Below are 26,168 nucleotides of genomic sequence, written 5' to 3'. Positions count from 1 at the left end.
TCCTCTGTGGTTCAAAAATTGGCAAAAGAACATGAAATTGTTAATATACTAATGGAAAACACTGCCTATTACCTTTGATGGAAAGATTCTTCTGATGCAACAAGAATCATGGCAGCAACAAAGGGAATACAAGAAAGATATTATGGAAGACAGGGAGAAGAGATGAGGGAATAAGAAAGTGAAAAGGTGGGAATGGAGACGTAGCAAGGAGAGAGATGCAAAGAGGAGGCCTAGGAAAGAAAGACAGAAGGAGGCTAAACGGGAGGAATGTGACGAGAGAGTGGTCAAGGGCATTCGGGAGAGTCTGACACCAAATCTGATGGAAACGGTTTGGTGGCTAACCCTACACTCAGTCCCAAAGCAGTGCTGCTGTCAAAATGAACATAGATGTGTGTGTGTGGGGGGGGGGGGGAGATATAAGATCACTGATATGTCTAAGTAAGTAATGGAGAAACTGTTACTTCATATGCTTCCTTTAACACACAACTGAATAAAACTGACATCCAAAAGCCTGGCACAGCCAACCTCTACATTTTGTCTACATATTTGCTTACTGACACCTTTAAATAATCCCTTTTTTGAGAGTCACATTTGGAAACCACACAGGCATCAACATCGGCAAAATAATGAGAAGGTCCTGGCTGACCAAAACTTTAATAAGGAAAAATGCTGCTATTACATGTATAAATGGAACACCGGCAACTCTTAACATGACATCTAATTTTACTGCTTTGATAAAGAATGAAACTACATATCCTGTAACTCATGATTCCAGTGTTTCAGAATCAATCCCCTACCAACCATCCGGAAAGATGCCTTGCCTAATGCCATGGTCTTGTCAAAGCCAGGGTATTAAACCATTGCCTTTTAAACAGTTTTGGTTCAAAATATGTAACAGAATGTGTGAAGTTCTTTTCTACTACACCTAAGATTGCTGGATTTCCCAAAAGTATTCTTGAAACATCATAGAACTTAAGGCAAAAGTTTTAGAGAAAAAGAGTAACTTGATTGTTAATTCATAGTTTGCTTTAAGTCACAGGTATTTTTTATCTAAGGTAAATCTTTCCACATACTTCCTATGGGTGCGATTATAAATTCTACTGAAAATATCAGTAGAAAACGTTCCCTTCCCAGCATCCATTTCTTTCTTCCTTACTCATAGAGCCCTGGTTTTGTTTGGAGACCCTGCCGGAAGCCAATTCCAGCATGTCATAATTTCAAGAGTTTCATCAAAAGGTTGATGGAACTTGGGGACTCAACAGGGTTGCGTCACACATGTAGTCACCTGTTGGGAATGGCTGAGGGCATCTCCCCAAACCTGAAAAGGGATGATTGTTGGCTGCCAGACAGCTCAGGGCATCTTAATCTACATGTTATTGCCTCCTACTGGCCAAACACCTGAACAGCCCTAAGCTAATTCCCCCATTCTGACAATGCTTGTGTATACCCTTTGAAGTGTATATCTCTGCCTCGCCTCAGGACAAATTGTGTTAATAAAAAGCATGAGGTCCTGAGACTCGGAGAACTTAGAACTTAGATCTTAGTTTCCTTTAAGCTAAGCTCCTCTGACCCCCAAATGCCTTTCAAAATTATGCTCCGTCTCTGGACTCCTATTTAATCTACGCACAGCCTTCTCCAGATTTCCTGAACCCTTCTTAATGCTGGGACAAGAACCCCGGCAGACCCCTCCTCAAATGTCTGAGGGAAAACAACCTCATAATCAAGTTGTCCCTGCAGTCAGCACTGCCTCTTGTAAATAGAGAAGTTACGTGGCCTACATTGGCTCAGTTATACTTGAGGGAAAGTTTTCTCTCTCTTTTAGGATGTGAACAGGAATGTATGTTGGATCAGATAGTGCTGGGGAGTGTCATGCTACCATAAGAGAAGCCAGCCTGAATTCAGCACGGTCACACTGAGGAAAGCAGAGCAAAAGTATAGGGGAAATCTGGATCTGTGATGACATTATTGACTTACTGAGTCAACCACCTTCCAAATCTAACTGTTCTTCTGGACTCTAGTATGTGAGATAATAAACATCTTCACTGTTTCATTCTTCATTACACTGGGCTTTTGAATTTGCAGCCAGAAGCATCCAGGTTGGTCAAACCATGTCCAAGCTCCAGTCCGAAAGCTGAGATTGTAGGCAGACATCCAGGCCAAGCTCGCAATGCTGGGAAAAGTGCTTTTTTACAGGTTAGAGCCAAGCGTTCCAAAGGCTTCCCCGTGTCCCTGCAGAAAGAAATGTGAAAACAGTCGGAAACACTGGAGACTTCTTCTGCAGATTCCTTCTGTTTTGACCACTTTAAAATACCCATTACCCTATTCTAGCATAGAGAGAGAAACAATGATGCCAGCTTTGCAAAGGTAAACTCATTGATTCTAGGACAAAGGAAACGATGCTACATAATTCAACCCAAAAGAGTTTTGGAAAATTCTGACAATCTTTGACAAAACACCTTTGAGTCACAGTTTTTAGCACCAGTTGCCATTAAAAATGTCAAAGTCAATTTGTTTCCTAAGATAATTTTCAAGATGCTATGTCAACCTTTTATTCAAGTTTAACATCAGATGCCTTAATATGGGCAGAGTTAATGTTTATATTACTTTGTAGGAGGCGCTTTTTTTTTTGCATTTGCACAAATTATATTTATTTCAATTATTTCTAGAAAGTCACCATTATGTTTTACATGTTTTTTCCTGAATAAATTATTCTGTAGTCAAAAATCAATGTCCAATTTAGAAAAGTAAATCCTATACAAAAATTTTTTATGTATATGTTTTTACATACTTTTCTGGGGAGAAAATTTTTATTTTCATCTCATTCACAAAGAAATCATGACTCAAAAGCTAAGAATGTTGCTGGGAACTGAGTAATAACTGTAGGTGGTCAGAGAAATTACCATGAAAGGGAAAAGAGATCCAAGGAATCAAGGAAGATGTATTTAAAGAGCTCAGGCATGGACAGATATAAGGGAGAATGGCAAAGTGGTAATATATGTAACTGAGTCTATTATAGTCTGGTGGGAAGCAAGTGCATAAGAAACCACTGAAGCCTTTACTGTATTTAATGAAAACTAACTGCAGTGCATGTAGTAATTAGGCGCATGCCTAATGGATCAAAGTCCTGGATGGAAACTCAAGGCACAATCAAAAAGGATAGCTGAAGAGATTTTTATGAAAGCAATATTTACAAAGGAGTGGGTAGGATTAAGGGAAATCACAGGGGCATGAAGGATCCTAGGACTGACAACAGTAACAGCCACTGCTCTCACTCCCAAGCCTGAAGAGGCTAGAGGAGGAAGTTTTCCCAGAAGCTAGGCGTGTGAGAGCCATAGCTGTAGGACCAGGGCACCCGGCAGGAGCTATGACCTTAGGAAGAGGGATGCTGAAACTGCAGCCTGAAAAGGAGACCAGAACATAAGTGCCCCAACATCACTCTTTCCACATCCCCTGACCGTCACTGTCAGAGCCTCTCGTTGACCAAAACCACACAATGGGCAAGGGAGCTGGATTGTCCTGTCTGAAGAGGACAATCCCTTTTGACCCCAAATAGGGCCAAAGTTAGAGAAAGACTGACCGGAAACAGACACCACCCAACACAGACATTGCCCAAATAACAGCACAAAAGGGACTCTCATTAAAATATAGAGAGCCCTGGCCAGTGGCTCAGTTGGTTGGAGCATCGTCCTGTACACCAAAAGGTGGTGGATTCGATTCCCAGTCAGAACACATACCTAGGTTGTGGGTTGGATCCCCAGTTGGAACACCTATGGGAGACAATGGGCTGATGTTTCTCTCTCACATCGATGTTTCTCTCTCACTCTCTCACTCTCTTCCTTCCTCTCTATAATAATAAAATATTATTATTATTATTATAAAAATATATTCTTGGGTGAGGATTAAAAAAAGGAGATAGCCATAGCCGGTTTGGCTCAGTGGATAGAGTGTCTGCCTGTGGACCCAAGGGTCCCAGGTTTGATTCTGGCCAAGGGCACATGCCTGGGTTGCGGGCTCGATCCCCAATAGGGGGCATGCAGGAGGCAGCCGATCAATGATTCTCTCATTGATGTTTCTATCTCTCCCTCTTTCTCTCTGAAATCAATAAAAATATATATTTTTTAAAAGCAGTGTCTTCCCATAAATAAAATTTTAAAAAGGGAAATATTTGGTTCCCAGCAGCTTTGTTACTGAGAGGTATGTTTTAGAATCCTTTCGATTTTGTTAATGTTAGTTTTAGTCCTCATACTTCATGCTGACAACATTTTGAATATAAACAAATAACTATTTCATAAACATTAACTTTCTGACAGTAAAGCCAATCCTTTTTCCCTCAGACAAAAGTCCTCTTCTAGTTCCATAATCCTGGCAGTACTTTATCAGTGTCAAAGAGCAGAGTGTTTATGTAAATGAGGTAATTTGCTTTGATTCTATCTCCAACCATCCTAGCTCACATTACATTCCCATTTGTCTTTTGAGTTGCTATGAGCATATATTGCATCTGTGAGTGTGGGTAGATGAGTGCAAATAAATGTGTGTAGAGATCCGAAATGCCACCACATTCACGTCTGTGTCTTCAGACTGATTGCGTAGGTTGTCTGGTGCCATGGAAAGCATTCTAGACGTTATGTCTGGAGGCATTGGTTCTGATCTGACTTTTCATTAATAAGCTGCCGGACTCGGGCAAGCCTCCTCAGTGCTTCAGCTTCTTTTATTTCCATAAAACGGGTCAAGGCAACAAAGGCTCTGAAGTCACCTCCAGCTTTCGAATCTTGTGGTTCTCTGCATGCCCCTAATTATCATACCTACCAAGAACCATCAGTTTGGCTGCCTATTGGCTGCTTTAGCCTGAAAGGGCTTTTAGCTAATGTGGAGAATGCTAAATACTCTATTTTAAATTAAAACATTTCCTTTTTTTAATTTTATTTATGGGAAGACACTGCTTTTTAAAATATATATTTTTATTGATTTCAGAGAGGAAGAGGGAGAGAGAGAGAGAAAAACATCATTGAGAGAGAATCATTGATTGGCTGCCTCCTGCACACCCCCTACTGGGGATCGAGCCCGCAACCCAGGAATGTGCCCTTGACCGGAATCAAACCTAGGACCCTTCAGTTCACAGGTAGACACTTCATCCACTGAGCCAAACCGGCTAGGGCTATCTCCTTTTTTTTTTTTTTTTTTTTTTTTTTTAGATAAAGAAACCAGCAGATGACATTAAAATGCAGCAAATCCCCCATGCCTTTTTGAGAGTCTAACACTTATAGCCTCTCAGGAACCTTGGCATTTCCCCGAACTGCATAAATTATGTTTACCGTTTCACATGTAAATATTTACATGCCTCAGTAGTGACTCTACAAAGCTATGAGGAACGAGGAGGATAACTTGTGCCCTAGAGTAGAGCTGAACTTGGTCATTCCGCTGCACTGAAGAAACTCTCCTGATAGCCTTAGTATCGTCTTGTGTCCTAGAACAAAGGAAGGAGTGTGCGCAGCCACTTCTGGGGTTGAAATAGTCTATGCAAGCTGTCACCCGGTGCTTGTACAACATTCCTGCATGGTATGAAAAACTGCCTATGTGTTTAATACCTACTACCCACTATATTCAGTGTATTACACTCATTTGTTAATTCTCACAACTGTCCTTTGATATTAAGTCAAATTTAATGGTCTCAGATAAGTCAAATAACTTAACCAAAGATAATAGCTAGTAAGTGATAGAACCAGGATTTGAACCTAAGATTCTACAGCTGATGCCTTTGTACTTGTTACCTAGTGTCTCCAGCAAAACTCATCAGACATATCCACTACATCTCAAATAGTTTATTTGTTTTCCGTAGAAAATGAAGCTTTCTGCCTAATTTTGCTTTCCCCTTGGTCGATGCCTCAATACCCTGAGCCCCTCCACATGTCCCTGTAATACCCACCATTCCATCAGGAATTAGAACTAGATGGCCACACACGTCAGCGATCTCAACTAACAGGGGTGACTGACACCTCGAAGAGGCTTGTCTTTAGGCAATAAAAGCCCTATTTCTTGCCCTGGCAGGTGTGGCTCAGTTGGTTGGGCTTCGTCCAGTGCACCGAAAGGTTGCTGGTTTATCTTTTTTTTTTTTAAGGCTCTTATTTCTTTTCTCTCTTCTTAATTATAGACATTTTCCCCATAAATATCTACCTCTTCTCTCCTTCCACAATTAACCGACTGTCCAAATAACCTATTCCTTACTTCAGTTCTCTCTAGAAAACATCTCCCCTCTAAATGTGCTTTAGAAAGTTTACACCTTCACTGGTCTTGGAGAACACAGAAAGATTGGAGGCACTGTCCCAGACCACCCCCCTTCTGTCGTAGGTTGGGTCTCCTGGGAACAGACTGAGATGGAGAACTGTGTGCAGAAGCTTGGTTGGGGAATCCTCTCAGGGGATTCACCTGCAAGGATATGAGGAAAGGACTGAGTTGAGGCAGGACCCAGGGATGGATCAGCTCTAAAGAGGGGTCTGGGGTGAGCAGCATAGCATGCACTGCACTCTGTCCCACTGGTGGGCCTCATTTGTGTCTTCAGTTTAATTCCCTGTTCCTCCCCCAGCTTTAAGGTTATGAAAACTGGTGTGGAATCTGACTGCGCAGAATTTAAAAGCACCTGAGCTCTTTCTCCTGGGAAACTAAACAGAACAAAGAAAGATTATGAAATATCAAAGTTCTAAAAATACTAGGACGAAATTGGGTAATTTGAATGAAAGCCAGTCAAATCTATGTGGAATATAGCATATTACTGACTCATTATCAGGCCACATAATTTAATTATAGTCTACTTACTATGCAATTTTCACACCCTAAACCTTTTAGTATCAAGTCTGTATTATGTGATTAAGAGAAAGGAGGGAGGGAGGGAGGGAGGGAGGGAAAGAGAGAGGGAGACAGAGAGAGAGAGGTGCCATGTAAGAAAAGCTTAAATAAGGATGGCAGAATGCATTGCAAATTCAGAAACATTTTTAATATGTAAAAGAAATGGTGGAAATTCACCTTTTGTTTTCTATAAATAAGCTTGGTTTGATCTTAAACTATTAGTAAGAATATCCTTCCCTTTCATCTTTCTTCAACTTGAGCCATTTACAATTTGTAACACAGAGAACCATTTTCAGATCTAACTTAACATGTAACTCTTTGTTGCTTCAATTGAACTTAGCAACACCTAGAAAGAAAATTCTTTCCTAAGAAATAATTAATTTCTACAAAGGTTGATTTGAGAGTTGCTAAGTTTAGGAACATGCATGTCATTATTACTAGGTTCTTCAGGTCAAACTTTAAAGATATTCATTCAAAATATATATCCATACCTCAATTTCTAAGATAGGAGGTTTTAGTTACTGAATTTTGTTAGGGAAAATGTAAAGCTCTCACTTAAACGTATTGAATCAAACACGTCAGTGGTTATTATTTATTTTGAAAACAATTATCTATTTTTGTCTTAATAGGAGATTGCAGTTGACCCTGTACAACATAGGAACTGGGGACACCAACCCACTACATAGTCAAAGATCTATGTATAGCTTTTGACTCATCAAAAACTTAACAACTGTTAACCAGAAGCCTTATCGATAACAATTGATTAACACATGTTTTGTATGTTATATGTGTTAGTCACTTATTTTTACATAAAGTGAGCTAGAGAAAAAATGTTATTAAGAAATTCATTAAGGAAGAAAAGACATATTTACAGTATTTATTGAAAAAACTCCACATATAAGTGGATCCACACAATTCAAACCCATGTTGTTCAAGGGTAAACTATAACAATAAATATGCAAATAATGCTGTTAAGTTAATTTGATTAAATAAATTAATAACTCAAAAACTCTCCAAATAAAGAATGAAGGGTGCCCTGCCCGTGTGGCTCAGTAGTTGACCTATGAACCAGGAGGTCACGGTTTGATCCCCAGTAGGGAGCATGCAGGAAGCAGCTGATCGTTGGTTCTCATCATTGACGTTTCTATCCCTCTCTCTCTCTCCTTTCCTCTCTGAAATCAATTTTTTAAAAAGAATAAAGAGTACATATGGCCCTGACCGGTTTGGCTCAGTGGATAGAGTGTCAGCCTGCAGGCTGAAGGGTCCTGGGTTTGATTTCGGTCAAGGGCATGTACCTTGGTTGCGGGCACATCCCCAGGAGCGGGTGTGCAGGAGGCAGCTGATCGATGTTTCTAGCTCTCTATCCCTCTCCCTTCTTCTCTGTAAAAAATCAATAAAATATTTTTTTAAAGTACGTATGTGTATACATTTAAAACATTTCCCATAATTTATAGTGGCCTAGACATTACATAAAACAAATTGTCAAGTCTGTCTCTAACAAAAATCACAATTAATATTTCATTTTAAATAAATTTGCTAGGAACAGGATAGCAACTTGTGGGGCGCAAAGTTTCTTATCTGTTTTACTTACACCATCTCCCCATCAAGTGGAACAGTAACTGGCACAAAGTAGGTGCTCACTAAATATGTGTTGGATTAATAAATTAGGACAAGGTCAGTGAGGACTATAACTAAAACCAAGAAATGATCCTGGTCATTCAACAAATGTACTTTGTCTTAGAAAGAGAACCAGCAAGTATTTAAAACAAAGTTCAATCCAGGTTGGGTTAACAATGAGACAGTCTATTGATATCTGTCCAAATTCTATTCACAATTTTGGGTTCTTACATAAATGTTCTGAAATCTTTTAAAATAGCACAACAGGCATAATAAGCCCAGAACCATGACAGCTTTGTTTCAATAGAGAGTTAAGAGATGGTCTGTTTGTGAAATGTCTTTACCATGAATTATTCATGCTGGGAAATCAACAAAACACTTACTAATTCAGCTGTAATGCTTAACTGTGTTATTTGACCAAGAGATTGAAATGAACCTGAAGAACTCAAGAGAGACAAGAGAACTTGGCAGAGAATAGCACTCCACGTAATCACATGAAGCCCATAAATATTACATAGCTAGATTAATGCTTGGGACAGTCTTGTGATTCAGGTAGTAGTACTGAATCATGATGGAAGTTTGAGAATACTAATCACAACCTTTTGCAATTTAATCAATTGAAAATAATAATAGCAATAATCATAATAATTCTAGCTAGCACCTAAATAGCATTTATTTATATGCCAAGTACTATCTACAGGCTTTCACATCTGTTAACTCCTTTACTCCTGACAATAATCACAAGTGTCCAAATAGGAGTCAAGTCATCTACTTCATTAAAGTGGGTTAGCAAATTCAGTTTCTACCTGATACAAAACTTGAACTTTTTGTCCTGCTCTCCTGAGCTGAAGATAACCAAGGAATGACCACCTGGACCTTGCCACCCATTGCCATTCTGGAAAGCTGGGACAGAGGCTTGAGGTCCGACAGGAACAGGCTGGTGTGCTCTGGGGTCTTGTACTGACAAAGCCTGAATGCGGGAGCTCCAGGCCTCACTTAGGCCCTGGCTTGTCTCTGAGCTGAGGGAATGGAGCAGGTGTGAGTGTCAAGAGTGTCCCAGTTTCACTGATGGCTCACAAGTTGTCAGTGGGTGGAAAATTGTTACCAAAAATGATGCTTCTGTCTTCCGGGAAGTAATGTAGAAACCCCCTTCCCCTTATGAGTCCAGGAAACTACAGGGGAAAATGTGAGTGGGTCAGTCCATCCTACTCCCAATGTCTCCAACAGCCAAATGAGGACCAGGTAGGCTTCGTACCTCTTTCAAGGTCAAAGAACTGGCGGGTAGCAAAGGCAGGTCTTGAGTCCCCGTGCTCTGACTGCAGCCCACATCATACTCAAGCTACCTGCGCTGGAGACCTTCCTCTCAGACCAGCTTCCTGAAAGCTGACACTTCAAAACTCTTGAAACACTTCTCAAAATGCTTTCATGCCTTAACTGGATTCTTTTTCCCATTTCTTGCCACATGTGCTGAAAACATATCATTCGAACCATTTCTTCCCAAGCCAAGTTACGGGATGGAGCGAACACCAAAATAGAAAAGAGTAAAAGATTGTAATTGTACCTCAGCTCACATCAGCGTACTTAAAATTTGAGTTTGACTCTGGTGCATTCCCATTATTTAATAAGTACTTATTATTTTGAATAACAGGGTAAAACATCTTCAGTTTATAGTTGCCAGTTGTGCCCAAAGCACTAGTGTTTTGCTTTGGTGAATATCAGAATCGGGAGCAGATGCTACATTATTCTCCTATTTGTACTTTTTATTGGTCTTCACTCAGCAAATATTCCGATATAAAACTGCCTATTGCTTTATTTTCCACTAAAGATATACACATAGTTAATATGTGCTCATTCATGTAGTTTTCACTTTACTGTTTATTAACAGGCTCAAATTGCAGAGTATGAATAAATTTGGCTGCACATCACCAGTCTTATCAGTCTACTGCAGTTAGAGGAAGTCTCTCCTCTAATTTATGTTGTGGGTTTTTTAATGACTAGCTTGAATGATTCACTGTACTGTATTTCTTTAGAGTTCTTTTGAACAATTTCACTATGGGAATTTAGAGTTTAGTTTCTAACCTCTCATGTAGGCTCTGCTGTCTTCAGTTATTCTCCCACCAATAAACTCTTCAATTGCAATTATAGAAAGAACTTCTGTGACTTATTATAGTGGAACTTGAGGTGTGGGGTAGAATGGGAATTAAGAAGATTCCAGAGTCCTACCAATTCCGGACACTGTTAGTGTGTCTTTGAGATTGGGGACTTTTGTTTCTGCTGTAATGCTTCTTGATCAAGTAAAAAAAAAAAAAAAAAAAATGAAAAATGTTAGGTAGCTTCAATATCTCATATAATCATGAGAAAAAATCACTTTAGTTTTGAAGAAACTAGTAATTACTTCAAATAAGGACATCCATCTCATCTATTATTTCCTGCGGACAGATTTTTCTGAGTACCCCTTGAGATGTTACTTGTTTTTTGTTTGTTTGTTTCACTATTTGTTGTGATGGTTCCAGGGTCCAATTTAAGTATGTAATATTTGTTTTCCAAATCAACAAATGTTGTTCCCACTAATCCCCCTAAAGCCAGAGCATCCTTTCAGCTTACCTATCTCAATTTTGTTTTCTAATGAGTCTGGTTAGTTTTATAGTTGTATTCATTATTAGATTCATATAGTTCTGAATAATTTCATTGCCCACGAAAATGTAACCAGAGTATAGTAAAAACTAAATAATCATCAAAGAAATGCACTTCAATAATATGAAAATGTTTCACATCAATTCTTTTCCTATTTCTGACTAAATAAACCCACCTATCTCACTAAGCAAGTATACTTTTAAATTGCCAGTGCACTTTATATGTACTGGCCAGTCAGACGGTTGGATGGACGGATGGACGGATGGATGGATAGTCAGTCACTTAGCCTTTTATATATATAGATATGCATAAACCATGGACAGACAATAGTGCAGTGAAGGCCTAGGGACAGGGTGGGAGCAGGTTGGAGGAGGTCAGTGAGGGGGAGAAGGGGACACCTATAATACTTTCAACAATAAAGATAAAATTTTTTAAAAAGGAAAACACAGGGACACTACATTAAGCACTTAATTTTTTGAATTGTTATTTATTTTATTTTGTTTTATTTTAGAGAGAGAGAGAGAGGGAGGGAGGGAGGGAGGGAGGGAGGGAGGGAGAGAAACATCAACTTGTTGTTCCACTTATTTATGCATTTATTGGTTGATTCTTGTGTGTGCCCTGACCGAACATCAAACCCGCAACCTTGGCAGATTGGGATGATGCTCTAACCAGCTGAACTACCCAGCCAGGGCCTTAACTACAATTCGTTACAGGTTAGAGTAACCCTAAGTACTGTAACAAAAATCCCTGAAATGTCAGTAGCTTGAACAACAGAATTTCATTTCTCGCTCAGATAAAGGTCCGGCTGGGGAACTGATTGACAGCTCGCTCTCCCCTACATGGTGATTTCAGACAGACTCCTTGTCTTTTGGCCCTGCCATTCAAGGCCTCATAATGAAAGAAGAAAGCATGGGGGGGAAACACCTCTGCTTCTTTAAAGCCATGGCCCAGAAGTAACACCCATCGCTTTTGCTCATATTTCATTGATGAAAAATGACAAAATCATAGCAATTTATTAACACCTGTTTTGTTCTAGATACTGTGTTAATGATAAAAGACAGCACATGTGAAGTGACAATAATTAACTGCAATTTATTCACTTAATCATTCAACAAATGCTTATTGAACATTGATTGTGTGCCACTTCCTGGGCTGGAACTAAGGAACCAAGGATAATGCTTTCACTCCAGTGTATGAGACAGGCCTACAGGCCTGGAGGTGTTTAAGGGTTCCAATGTAGGAGCCCCAAACATAGAGGCTTCTCTGTCTCTTTTTTTCTCTAAAGAAAACTTCTGAGACAATTTGATCTTTGACATGTCCCGAAAAGGCATTAAAATGGTAATCAAAAGAAATGTAAGACCTTTGTGGGACTTCTTTATACATACTTAAATTGTTTAGAATTTTTCATTACCTGTAGAAGGAACATCAAAACATTTTTAGAATGCCTGAGGCCTTTGAAGTCTCGACTTGGTCTTAGATCTTTAAAAAAAATACCTAAAGGAATGTCAGAAAAGACCTCACAAATGGGATAGGCTTTGGGTGCCTTGGAAAAAGAGTAGGGTTCAAAGGAGGAGAGGAAATGAGGGAAGGTGTGTGAGGTCAAAGGACTTGAATTGGGCTAGTCAGTAGACAGGGTCAGGCTATAATTACGGCCAGGAATGATCAGTTGTCATGGGGGGAGCAGGATCCTCACTCAGGCTATGAGTTAGACAAATCAGGTCTGTCTTCCCTGGTGAACTGTGAGCACCTCAAGGGCAAGGACCATAGTCATCCTTTAACTCCAATTGTAAGTGCCTACCCAGGTTGGAAGAATTGAATGAAATTGAGTGTGTGCATTCACTTCTTATAAATTCTATGGTGAACGATACAACAAGGGGTACCTTTTGACTTCAAAACCCGTGTGTTGTTGGGTTGGGATGGAAGGACGGTGAACACTCTTATCAGATGGGCTTGGAATGCTTCTGACTTTTATCACAAATGAAATTTCTTCTCTGTACATTTCTCCTTCTGCCAGCCCCACTTACTTTGTGTGATAAATATGGAATCTTTTTCTCCACATAGTCTTTACCCCAGAAAATTGCCATTATCTATCCAACAAATGCCTATTGAACACGTTTATTCCTAAACATCTAAAGAATTGGAAAAACTGTTAGTTAAAATTTATTGTGGCATTTATCACATTTTGTAGAACAAATTCTGATAATGTTTACAATTTCCAGTGTCTGGACGGCTGCTACTTACTGTTTGTGCTGTTGTAGAAAGGAGAAAAGTTATATCACCACCTTGTTGTGCTTCTCAGAAACTAGAAAAAAGTGGCATGGAGGTCACAATCCTATCAGTTTTCTGATAAGAGCTTGAATTCACAAGTATGGTGATTAGAAGAATTTGGTTTTCTCTAGGTAGAACTGAGATTGAAATTAGACTGAATCAAAATGTTGGTCCTCACAATCTTTGCTGCCATTTGGAAGGACAATGATTTTTTTTTTAATTCTAGGGAAGTAAAAATTCTTAGCTTTTCAGGCACCAATCTAGGCCCGTTACTCGTTATTGACCACTAATAAGTCATAAGTGTCTTCTGCTGAGTCTAGATATCACCTCTGAATCAGCCCAGCACTCCTGGAGCCGGGACCATGAGTCAGAGTTTATATGCGATGAAATTATTTGCTTTTCCTATTATATCTGAAGTACTTCACCTGTAGCAATTTAAGAAGGCAAAAATGAATATAATCCTATAATATTTACAGAAATATCAGTACCCTTTAAGATTCTGATTAGTGCTACTAATCCCTATAGACTCTTTCAACACTGCTGGAAACTAGTGAAATCTAATTAACTATATCCTGGAAGGGACTGGTGGATAATAGCTTAGCAACTAAAAAAGCTCATCAGAGATAAAAATAAACTTTAAAAGTCCTCTTAGTGCCCTTAATAATCATAATATTGAGGAAGGAAAAAAGAAAAGGAGGCAAAAATTGACAAAATAAATATTGTAAATTTGGAAGTCAGACAATATAACTATAGGAAAGTCAAACCACATTTACTTTTTGAAGCAAGACAGTCAAATACAAATAAACAAACAAATATAGGACCAAAAAAAAGCAAGTACATAGGGTGCATACCCATAGCAAAAATCACTTGCCTTTTCCACAGAAATCTCACGCTGAGCATATATGCAGTTTTAGAAAATTCAACACATCATTTTGTGCAACCCCTGGTACATGAAATGAGACTTGAAATGTACCTAGCCAGTTTTGCTCAGTGGATAGAGCGTTGGCCTTCAGACTGAAGGGTCCCAGGTTTGATTCTGGTCAAGGGCACAGCTTGAGAAGCAAGAGATAGTGTTTAGAAAAAGGCAGATACCTGCAAACCTCCCTTTGTAGGACATACTTTCAGAGGCAGCTGGTGCTGTGCCAAGTGATCTAAGATAACAATGCTTCCCCAGGTGGAAGCACAGTATGCAACCTTAGCCCTGAAGTCAGCTTAAATGCTCATTCCACTGGGTCTGCCACAAAGGCACATTACACTGCAGATTTCAAAGAAAAATCTATGCACACACAGGAAGGTGCCTAGATCTCCTCTGAGGAATTGAGTACTTTAGTTGTGTCATTAAGCTGAGTTTTTTTTTAAAAAAAGTTATTTCATTTTTTTAAAAAAAAATTTACTAATACAACCTCAAGCACCAGCTAGCTTAAACGACAGGTACTTCATAAAGTTCATTTTTTATTATTCTCGGCTGAAAAGCAAATAACACTTCTACAGGTGCCCTTCATATTGAAAGGCTTTATTTGCCTGCAATAGACTCTCTATTGACTAAAACCTTATCTGTACTTCACAAGACGGATTGTTTTTCCCATCACCTTTCAAAGAGATGTAGCCTGTCCCCAGGGGACAAAGGAAAACAGACTCATAAAAGAGATGGTGCAACAGGAGCTGATCGATGGCCAAAGCTGGAACAATTTGAGCAATAAACAAGTACTGTGGTCTTGGATTATAACCCAAAGAATAAAATATATGTCCCTGGGTCCATACTGACATAAATAGATAATATAAATCGAAATCAACAGCACTTTTCTAACGGTAATTTCTCAAAACTAGCAGCTACTACCCCCTTGGGACTGAATCATAAATGTATGTGCATATAAATATAAATTATTGAAAGTAACTAAGTGGTGAAGAGACAAATCCCTTACAAAAGAATTCTAAATCATATATGTACATATTTCCCCCTCCAGGAGGTGGAGCTTAACCCCCCACCCTTGAAGGTGGGCTAGCCTTATTGACTCACCTCAAAAAAACCCAGTTGGGAAAGGGAAAATAGAATCCTGGCAAACACTCCCTTAACCGAGTGACGAAGGTTAACACCTCCATCGATGTTGTAGATGTCATGTACTCCTGATGGGATGTAATGAAAAGGGCCCTTTACCTCCACGGGATTCTTTCCTAGAAACCCATACCCCAGTCTAATCATGAGAAAAACATCAGACAAACCAAGATGGGTGAAATTCTACAGGATACCTGGCCAGTAATCCTCAAGACCATTAAGGACATGAAAAACGAGCAAAGATTGAGAAATCGTCACAGACCAAAAGCCACTGAGAAGATATAATAACTAATTACAATGTGGATTCCATGGATTGAAACAGAGAGAGGACATTAATGGAAAAACTAGTCAAATCCAAAGATAGTCTGGAATTTAGTAATGAATCAATACAGCTTTCTTAGTTTTGATAAATGTACTATGATCATGTAATAAATTAACAATGGATGAAATAGGTGAGGGGTATACAGAACTCCCTATTTGTCTTTATAAGGTTTCTATAAATCTAAAATTATACCAAAATTTAAAAGTTTATACTACAAATTTATCTTATTGTATGCTCCTGCCTGGAGCATGGCAGGATTTTATAGCTAATGAATTGCCAAACCCAAGAAGCACAGTTAAAGGGTTTAGAAATCTAAATGAGTTCAACAGCCAGGGGTGGAGTGGCAACAACAGACTGTAGAATGAAAGAAAAAGCAATGTTTGTTCTTCACTGAACAAACTAAGTATTATTTGTATAGTAGTCTGAGAAGCAGAATATGTTCTGATCATAACAAAAATTGAGGCCCTCCTCTTTAGGTCAGAAAAATTGATAAGGTAAAAGCCCAAACCAACATGTTGACCAGAGTACACAGAAACACAACTGTGTGTTGGCTATCCAAAAAGGACTATGTTTAATGGTAGAAAAGACTCAAATGAAAAATATGTTTTAGACAAATTCCTCAAATTATCTTTATGAGTTATTTAAGATCTACACTAATAAAAGAGAAACATGCAAATTGGTATCACTCCACTATGCCCATCAGCCAATCAGAGGGACTATGCAAATTAACCCAACAAAGATGGCGGTTAATTTGCATACACAGGCACTGAGCGAAGACTGAAGGCTCTGGCCAGAATGAAGACTGAAGACTGAAGACTGAAGACTGAAGAGGCTTGGCTTCTCCACTGCGTCCTGACCAAAGACCTGGGTCCCGGGTGCCCGAGGAAAACCAGTGCCAGCAGCCAGGGGAAGGTAGGCCTATTGCGCGAATCTTCATGTAGCAGGCTTCTAGTATTATTATACTATCCAACCTTTATATTATCATCACCAAAGTAGTAAAATCACTTGGCCAATAAATTGTATCAAGTTCATGCCCCCCAGTCCTCTAAATTACCTTCTATTTCCCCTCAGGCATTTAACTCTGAAGATTTCATTCCCTACCCAACCTCTCTACTCCGTCCATCACACCTACAGATCCCGTGGCCTCATTAAAGAATTCTCAACCACCTTCTTGCATTTGGCACCTTTTCTGGATTTGTCTTCTAAATAATCTCTTCAAAATGACATTTTGAATGAATGGAGCTGATTTATGAGTAAGGGGGTATGTATCTGCTTTCCACATAAGCTTTATGTCAATAAGGGGAACTACCTGTATAACTTGCCCTTTTTCTTCTCATCTTTGCTTAGAAACATACAATTGTGTTTCCAAAAGATCCAAAGAAAACATGGGCATAATTTGTGTCATATGTTCTAAAAGTCTAATTCACAAGACAACTACAAATGTTTACTAAGGAACTATGTCAAGTGGGCTGACAAGTGCATAATATTTTGATCAATATATATTGGGTTTGCATTACATTTCATCACTCTTACCATTGAAGAATAAATTTTAAAGGTCTAGATTAGACATTCAAAGACTCAAACACAAGTAAATACTCCTTAGTTCAATATGGAGATAAAATATCCATTGGTATGTCAACACATGAGCATGCTCAGCAAACAATAGATTGAACACATGTTTATTGAGTACTTAAGTGTCAGGAAATGTGCAAGTACTTTGGCAAGTGCTATCTCATTTTATTCTCTCTAAAATACGTAAGGTAGGTAAAATTATCTTCATTTTTTCAAATTGTGAGACCAAACCTCCAAAGATTGATCACCCAAAGGATAATTGATGTGTTACTTAAATAAAATAACATTAGCTGCTTTCACTGACAAACTCCAAAATATTAGTGCTTTAATAAAATAAAATGTTACTTCTCACTTATATCACTATCTAATACAAACCAGAAGGGGACCCATGACACTTCCATCCCACCCAACTGATGAATAGAGATTGAGCATAAGGATGGTACATTAGAAGTTTTTGTAGACAAGGCCTGAAAGTGCCACATACCACTTCTGCTTACATTCCATTCCCCCAAAATGACACCTGTTCTGTTAATAGGGAAAAACTAAATGTTTTCTCCCCAAGATAAAATGTAAGATAAAGATGTCTACTCTCACTACTGATAATCAACATAGTACTGGAAGGTCTAGCTACTTCAATAAGGCAAGAGAAGGCATACTGATGAGAGAGAAGAAATAAGTGTTCCAATTTGCAAATGACATGATCATCTATGTAAAAAAACTCCAAGAATCTACCCCAAAAGTCCTATAATTAATAAGTGAATTAAACAAAGTTGCATAACATGAGATCAACACACAAAATCAATTACACTTCTATATTATAAAAATAAACATGTGGAAACTGAAATTAAAAACACGATGCCATTTACATTCACTCCAAAGAAATTCAAATATTTAGGTATAAATCTAACATAACATGTGCAGAAGTTTATGCTAGAGGTTATAAAATACTAAGGACATAAAAAGAAACTTGAAGAGAAAATAAAAAGATGATAGAATTAAAACCAAGCATATCAATAATTACATTAAGTTTAAATGATCAAAGTATCGTAATGAAAAGGAAGAGAATGTCAGGTCAGATAAAATGCAAGACCCAACTAGAAGCTGTCTATAAGACATAGATAGGCTAAAAGTAGAAGGATAGAAAAAATATATACCATACAAAAAAATATTTATGAAGGCTAGGAAGTGAATTTAACAAACAATTAGATAAAATTAGTAATATGAGGGCAAGCTGTCACTCCTGAAATAACAAAAAAAGAAGTTGGCACATATTGGAGATTTCATCTAAAAATGATTTAAAGAACTTTGGGAAAAATGAAAACAACCAAAGAAGGGATAAAAGAATATGGTGAATTATTAATAGTTACTGAAAACCATAATATCATACAAAATAAACATCAGAATATTGTAAGGGACAAATGGACACATTACATAATGATGTAATGGTCAATTCATCAAGAAGACACAATTCTAAATGAGTATGTATCTAATAACAAGTCTTCAAAATACATTATTCAAAAACTAAGAGAACTTGCCTGGCCGGCGTGGCTCAGGGTTTGATTTCTGGTCAGGACACATGTTTTGATTATGGTAGCTCTGTAGTTTAATTTGAAGTTAGATAACATGAGACCTCCAGCTTCTTTCTTTTTCTCAGAATTTGTTTGGTTATTTGGAGTCTTTTGTGGTTACATACAAATCTGATGCTTTCTCTTTCTATTTCTTTAAAAAATGACATTGGAATTTTGATGGGAATTGCATTAAATTTGTAAATTGATTTGGGTAATATGGCCATTTTAACTATGTTGATTCTTCTAATCCATGAGCATGGAATATTTTTCCATTTTGTTGTTACTTTTTCAATCTCTTTTAATAATCCTTTGTAATTTTCAGTATATAGGTCTTTCATGATTTTTGTTAACTTTATTCCTAGGTATTTTATTCTTTTGGTAGTAATTACAAAAGGAATTGTTCGTTTTTTTCATTTTGAGAAATGTTTTTACATGTGGACTTCTGTCCAGAATATATAAACATCTCCTTAAACTATATGTACTCTGTTTGAACTTTACAATGATAACGTTTTTCTATTAGTATGAATATAATAAACTCATAACAACCACATTATGTCCCAATCACAATTTAAATAAATGAATATGAAAATAAGAATAAAGAACCCACACTCTAATATCTCCTTTACATCTTCCTTTGCTCCCACTGAAGATCAAATTGAGAAACATTCTACTATCCACCCTTCCTTTGCTTGGACAGACAAAAAAAAATATTTATGAAGGCTGAGGAATTTAACAAACAATTAGAGAGATAAAATTAGTAATATGAGGGCAAGCTGTCACTCCTGAAATAACAAAAAAAAAAGAAGTTGGCACATATTGGAGATTTTGTCTAAAAATGATTTAAAGAACTTTGGGCAAAATGAAAACAACCAAAGAAGGGATAAAAGAATATGGTGAATTATTAATAGTTACTGAAAACCAATAGAAGGCTAGATAAGATAGTGAAATTAAAAATAAGTTGAGTCCTGGCTGGCATGACTCAGTGGATGGACCATTGGCCCACAAACCAAAGGGTCACAGGTTTAATTCCCAGTCAAGAGCATGTACTTGGGTTTGATCCCAGCCCTGGTAAGGCACGTGCAGGAGACAACCAATCTCTCTCTCTCTTTCTCTCTCTCTCTCTCTCTGTTTTTCCCCTCCCTCCCTTCCACTCTCTCAAAAAATATCCTCAGGTGAAGATTTTCACGAACAAAATAAAAAAAATGAGTTGATTGTGCTCATGGCCTCCCTCATCTCTCTGATGCTATGACCGTCACTGGGACAGTATCACCAGAGGCTCTGGAGTATCTTGGCTAATGGGAGCAGCATGCACTAACTATTTGGTTTAGAGTGATTCTCTCCTACTCATTTTTTGATGAAAAATCATTGAAATATGGTTTTGGACTACACTGCTATTTTCCATGTCATAATTAGAGCAGAAACTGAAAGTCACAAACCTCCAAGAAGTTCCTGCATCAACTCCGGATAGGCTGTGTCTGTTTTAACTATGATTATTGCAGTTAATTTTCCATTCTGATGGACTAATAAAAGTTTGCTGTGTTTTTGTTAACATTTGTATTGGTTCTGCAGAATGTGTCTTGAGTTAAGTGTTAATATAGTCCCTCCTCCCCTACTACATGAAAAGCTAAAGAGATTTAAGAGATTTTCAGGGACTATTTAACCAGCACTGTTCTAATTAGAAATCATACTACCTCCTAAGGACTTGGTAGTGATTATAACCATGTGTCATTTCCTTAAGAAGGTTAAAAGGAAGCCAAGATAATTGAGGTTAGATAATTTTTTTAATATGGCTGTTTCTTTGGCCTCTTCACTACCCCCAATATGATCCCTTAAATTACTCAAGAAACCCTACTTACTTGGGGTCCCCAGGCCCCACTGACTGACTACCAGCCTCCTCTGTTACTGCTTTCCTGCTTCCTCTTTTACATTTCACTGCAAAAATGCTCTTTGTCCCAATGTAAAGGATATGGAGTGCAACAGAAAGAAACTAGTAAATAGCCTAGGTAAAAAAGACAGTCTTAACAATGAAAACAACCTGCACCCCGTATCTCCTCCACAGTTACTACCTTATTTTTCTGCTCCCCTTATCAGCAAAACTCATAATTTGCTCTTATTCACTCTCTATTTCCTCTCCTCCCACTCTTCCCTGAAACTACATTCAGCCTTTGATCACGCTCTCTTATTTGATACACTTTCTTCACATGGAATGGAGTGACCCGCCATCATTCTCTTCCACCTCAGGAGCTATTCTTTGCTTTGCGGGTCCATCCTTACCTACCTGACCTTTAAGCAGTGAAGAGCTCCAAGGCCCAGTTCAATCTATCTCACCCCACCATGCAAAGAATGTGTCATTATGAAATAAAAGATGGCAAGCTGGATGTGTGCAGAAGTTTGGGGGACTGACAGCACAAGGGTACAAAACTTAACTCCTACTCTGCAAGGCTTGGGCACAAAATTAACCAAGAAGCCACATTAAAGAACTAACAAAGTCAATCTAGAGGCAGTTAAAAAGATGAATCAGGCATACATCCTACCCTCCAGAAATGTATAGTCTGCTGAGGGGGAAATGAAAAATAGTTACAAAATAGGGACAAAATGGTGTCATCAGAGAAATGATAATTAGAAGTTATGAGAGCTCAGAAAAATAGAGCAGCTTTTAAAAGTTCTACGAAGCTGAGTTATTTCTGATTATTTTTACTGCATGCTTTCAAAATAATTACATTTCTTAATTGCCTCTATTATCAAATAGAAATTTCTAAAGTTTTCTGTCCCTTATTCATGCTGTTCTCTACACTCAGTCTTACAGGCTCAGTTGGAAAGCCTTTCAATTGAGAACTATTCATCCCAGCAAACCTCAAGAACCCAAGAGAAACATAACTATAGATTAATATTTACAGAGAAAAAAAACTTTATTTAATTTTATTAAAGAGAAAGAGGTCAAAATTGAGAAATAAACATATGGGACACAGGGGAAAACAGGGAGAGGTTGCCCCAACAGCTTGCAGCTGGCAGTTGTCTCAACTGCAATCAGAAGCCAGGTCTGTCTGACTCCAGAGCCCATATTTTTTCTATGTGTAAGCCTGGTCTCAAACATAAATGCACATATAAACTGATTATAAAAGGAGGGCAAGGTACCAGTGAGAAAAACAAAACACATCCAATTTACAAGAAAAGGGGGATTGTTGGTAGAGCAAGTCCCTTGGAAGAACTAGAGAAACACAAGGCATCCAAAAGAGGGTACATCCGCAGAAAACACTGTAAAAGCATAATGGAAACAGAGGCAGAATGTTTCTCTTTTAACTGCAGAAAGACAGAAACTGTCTTTAAAAAAATGCCCTATTTTGGGTCTTTAGTGAAGTCATTATTGTTTTCTTTCTATTTCTATATCTAAAGGATAAATAACACATATCTCCCCTCTTTTCACTTAGGCTAGAGATTTTTTATTCCTGCTCCGTGACTTCTCGTCCCCACTTCACCCAAAGAACCTCACCACTTTCACTCCCATTCACACACCCCTCACCTGCTCCTGCCCTCATCTTTTCCTGAAATCATTGTGTCTGTTAGTCCTAATCTACATCAATCTTAAAAATGATTAAACACCCTCTTGGGATGGGCTCTCACCTGGCCCCCAATTTCCAAATTAAAAAAAAAAATGATGAAACACCAATTTTTCTTCAGTTTTCATGGACCTAAACCCATAGAGTCTAATCAAATTATTTGATTGGTGTTCTGACCAGCAGCCACTAGCTGTGAATATCTCTATGTGGGTTTTGATTGTCTTGTGAATATACATTTATATTTAACTTTACTTTTTAAAAATCCCTTACAGTTATGCATTCAGTGAGTGTCACTATCTCATTGACTACCCAACTTAATCACAGCTATCCAAAAAATAGAGATGGATGGATGGATGGATGGATGGATGGATGGATGGATGGATGGATAGATAGATAGATAGATAGATAGATAGATAGATAGATAGATAGATAGATAGATAATAGAAATATGACAGAAATATTCACCAAAACTCAACACATTTTTTAAATGCAGAGATCTTCAAGCTTCGCGATGGTTCTGATTCACAGTCGGTTTACTGTATTACTCTGAGAACAATTTGCCACGAACATCAAAGTAACCCGATAAGCTTTTTTCTCTCTTTTCTCCATAGAAGTGCACAGTCAGATATATAAAATGTCAGAAATAATTAGACAAAATCGAGCAATCCCACTGAGGCACTAAAATCTCTCTGGAGTTGAATATTTGCTATGAAACTATAAAATCTGGTTTGAAGAATACTTATTGCAAACAAATATAATTTTTCAATGCAATGATCCCAAATAAGCATGATATAATGTGAACGTATTTTTTCAAATGTAAAAGAAAGCCTTTTATATATAAATGTGTACTGTGTATAAAAGAATAAATATAAATGAGAAAGAAAATCAGGTGGAAAACAGACTTAAATTTGGTAATGTCTTTATCAGGAAGAGTTTGGGTACTTAAAAAAAGTATCCTTTGAGGAATAGTGTAAAGATGAAGTTTACATTCAGAGAGGGAAAAGAAAGTTATGTCAAAATTGTGTAAACATGTTATTAATACCAACATATTATCACATATTACAGGAAAAACAATATGGCTTTTTCATTCATTAACCAGGAGCATACTATTTTCCAGGACCCCTCCATTCAGAAGAGATGCTGTGGTGCTTTCCTTTACCCACCCAAAATGGAACCCAGGAGACCACATAGCTGAAGAAATTACAACCTCCCCACAAATGAGGGACGTTCAAGTCTGAGTAGCTTCCAGCTGAAGGAAGATAACCAACAGCTCCTCCACAGGGCTGACTGGAACGGGGAAACATGAACATCACTAACTGTACCGCAGAAGCCAGTGTGGCTGGGAGAGCCAAGACCATCACCGAGAAGATGCTCATCTCCATGACTCTGGTCATCATCACCACCCTGACCATGTTGCTAAACTTGGCCGTGATCATGGCCATCTGCACCACCAAGAAGCTCCACCAGCCTGCCAACTACCTGATCTGTTCTCTGGCCGTGACAGACCTCCTGGTGGCAGTGCTAGTCATGCCCTTGAGCATCATGTACATTGTCATGGACAGCTGGAAGCTAGGGTACTTCATCTGCGAGGTGTGGCTGAGTGTGGACATGACCTGCTGCACCTGCTCCATCCTCCATCTCTGTGTGATTGCCCTGGACAGGTACTGGGCCATCACCAATGCTGTTGAGTATGCCAGGAAGAGGACCGCCAAGAGGGCAGGACTGATGATCCTCACTGTCTGGACGATCTCCATCTTCATCTCCATGCCCCCCCTGTTCTGGAGGAGCCACCGCCAACTCAGCCCGCCCCCCAGTCAGTGCACCATCCAGCATGACCATGTCATCTACACCATTTACTCCACTCTTGGGGCATTTTATATCCCCTTGACTTTGATACTGATTCTCTATTACCGGATTTACCACGCAGCCAAGAGCCTTTACCAGAAAAGAGGGTCAAGCCGGCACTTAAGCAACAGAAGCACAGACAGCCAAAATTCATTTGCGAGTTGTAAACTTACACAGACTTTCTGTGTGTCTGACTTCTCCACCTCAGACCCTACCACAGAGTTTGAAAAGTTCCACACCTCCATCAGGATCCCTCCCTTTGACAATGATCTAGATCACCCGGGAGAGCGCCAGCAGATCTCTAGTACCAGGGAGCGCAAGGCAGCGCGCATCCTAGGACTGATTTTGGGTGCATTCATTTTGTCATGGCTTCCATTTTTCATCAAAGAGTTGATTGTAGGTCTGAGCATCTATACCGTGTCTTCTGAAGTGGCCGATTTTTTCACATGGCTTGGTTATGTTAATTCTCTGATCAACCCTCTGCTCTACACTAGTTTTAATGAAGACTTTAAGCTGGCTTTTAAAAAGCTCATTAGGTGCCGAGAACATACTTAGATTGTAAAAAACCAAAAGGCATGAATTTGACCAGCCTCCTGAGTGGACGGGGTTAATTCTTGAACATTGTTGGTTCAGAGAGTTTGTAAGTATGTGTGGTCTTGTTTTTTTGTTTGTTCTGTTCTGTTTGAGGCTTGTTATTTGGTGTGCTGTTTTCTACTTCCGGTCCTGTTTGTGGTACATAATTTCAAATAAACATTATCCTACAAAAACAGATATTTCATAAAAGTAGTAATAAAGTGAACTAATAAATACTTTTTATTAGCCATTTCAGTGAACCCTGCAATTAAAGAATGTCAAAATAAATCTTTATTTGCAGAATTTCTTATTACTTATAAATCAAATTTCTGATAACTGGTCCTCGTGTGGCATTAAATCCTAGGTTATCGCTCCAAATGCTTACAGATTCCAAGGAGGATTGCATGACTACACAAAGCACACAAAAGGGGTGTGCTGCCATCTACTGCTTGCAGACGTGAGCCAAAACCTTTCACTGTGACTACATAGCTCACTCCTTTCAAGCATAAATAGTACAGATAGCATGCCTTTTCAGTCCCTGGTTATATAAGCTTCATCATTCTCTAAAAAGAACCTAGAATGAATAATTTCCTAGGTCTTTGATTATGAATATAAAACACAAGCAAATAAGAAATAATCTAAATCTATGTTAGTCAGTGTGTTGCTATATTGCCTGAAAGACACATGGGGTCTCCTCCCATTCTGAGTGTCCCAGCTAAGCCTCAAATACATTCTCTCACTCCAGCAGGATTAAGGTGAGAGTACATGTCAAATTTGGGGAACTGAATGGGGTTCAGTGTTTAAATGAGGGGATATATTATCTGAAGGACTTTATTGGAGAATGTTACTAACGCAATTGTGCAATTGAAAAAGAAAACTAAAAGTTGAAAATTTATGTTATAAACAAAAGCCACCCACCAGGAAACAAGTGTGGGATTGTGTCTCCTAGAATCTCCACGGCATCCATGCCAGGAGGCTGGTTGGGGGGACATGTGGCCACACTGTGGCCTGACTCAGCCTCCCCTGGCCTGTAGTGACCACTCTAAGTCATGTGGAGGAGCTCATCACTAAATCAGAGTGATAACAGAGAGGACTGAAAGTTTGTAAATTCTTGTATATGCCTAAGAAAATGACTATTCTAAACCTCTGCTCCTTGTCTTTCACCCACAGCCTCTCCTTATCTCTTCAGTCTCCACAGATCATCCTTTTACTTTGTTTGCCAAGAACACATTAATTTGCCCCTTCCACCTCCACCTCCACATTTTAGCCCTTAACTCTATCCCCCTCCCAACCCTTCTTTTTTCTTTTCTTTTTTTCTA

At 38.6% G+C, this 26,168-nt stretch overlaps 1 protein-coding gene across 1 annotated transcript in view; it reads left to right on the top strand.

The window, feature by feature from the left end:
• Positions 1 to 25,137, top strand: part of HTR1E (5-hydroxytryptamine receptor 1E) — a 66,187-nt gene extending 41,050 nt beyond the window's left edge. The window contains exon 2 of the mRNA XM_059699622.1: positions 23,549 to 25,137. Within this exon, the coding sequence (XP_059555605.1) occupies positions 23,734 to 24,831 (1,098 nt within the window). The 5' untranslated portion in view covers positions 23,549 to 23,733 and the 3' untranslated portion in view covers positions 24,832 to 25,137. The remainder of the gene's footprint in view (positions 1 to 23,548) is intronic.
• Positions 25,138 to 26,168: the final 1,031 nt, after the last annotated feature.

Source organism: Myotis daubentonii, chromosome 6, assembly GCF_963259705.1.
Source record: "Myotis daubentonii chromosome 6, mMyoDau2.1, whole genome shotgun sequence".
In the NCBI taxonomy this organism is placed as follows: domain Eukaryota; kingdom Metazoa; phylum Chordata; class Mammalia; order Chiroptera; family Vespertilionidae; genus Myotis; species Myotis daubentonii.
The sequence above is the reverse complement of the archived record's forward strand: the minus strand, read 5'-3'. Positions and strand labels throughout refer to the sequence as shown.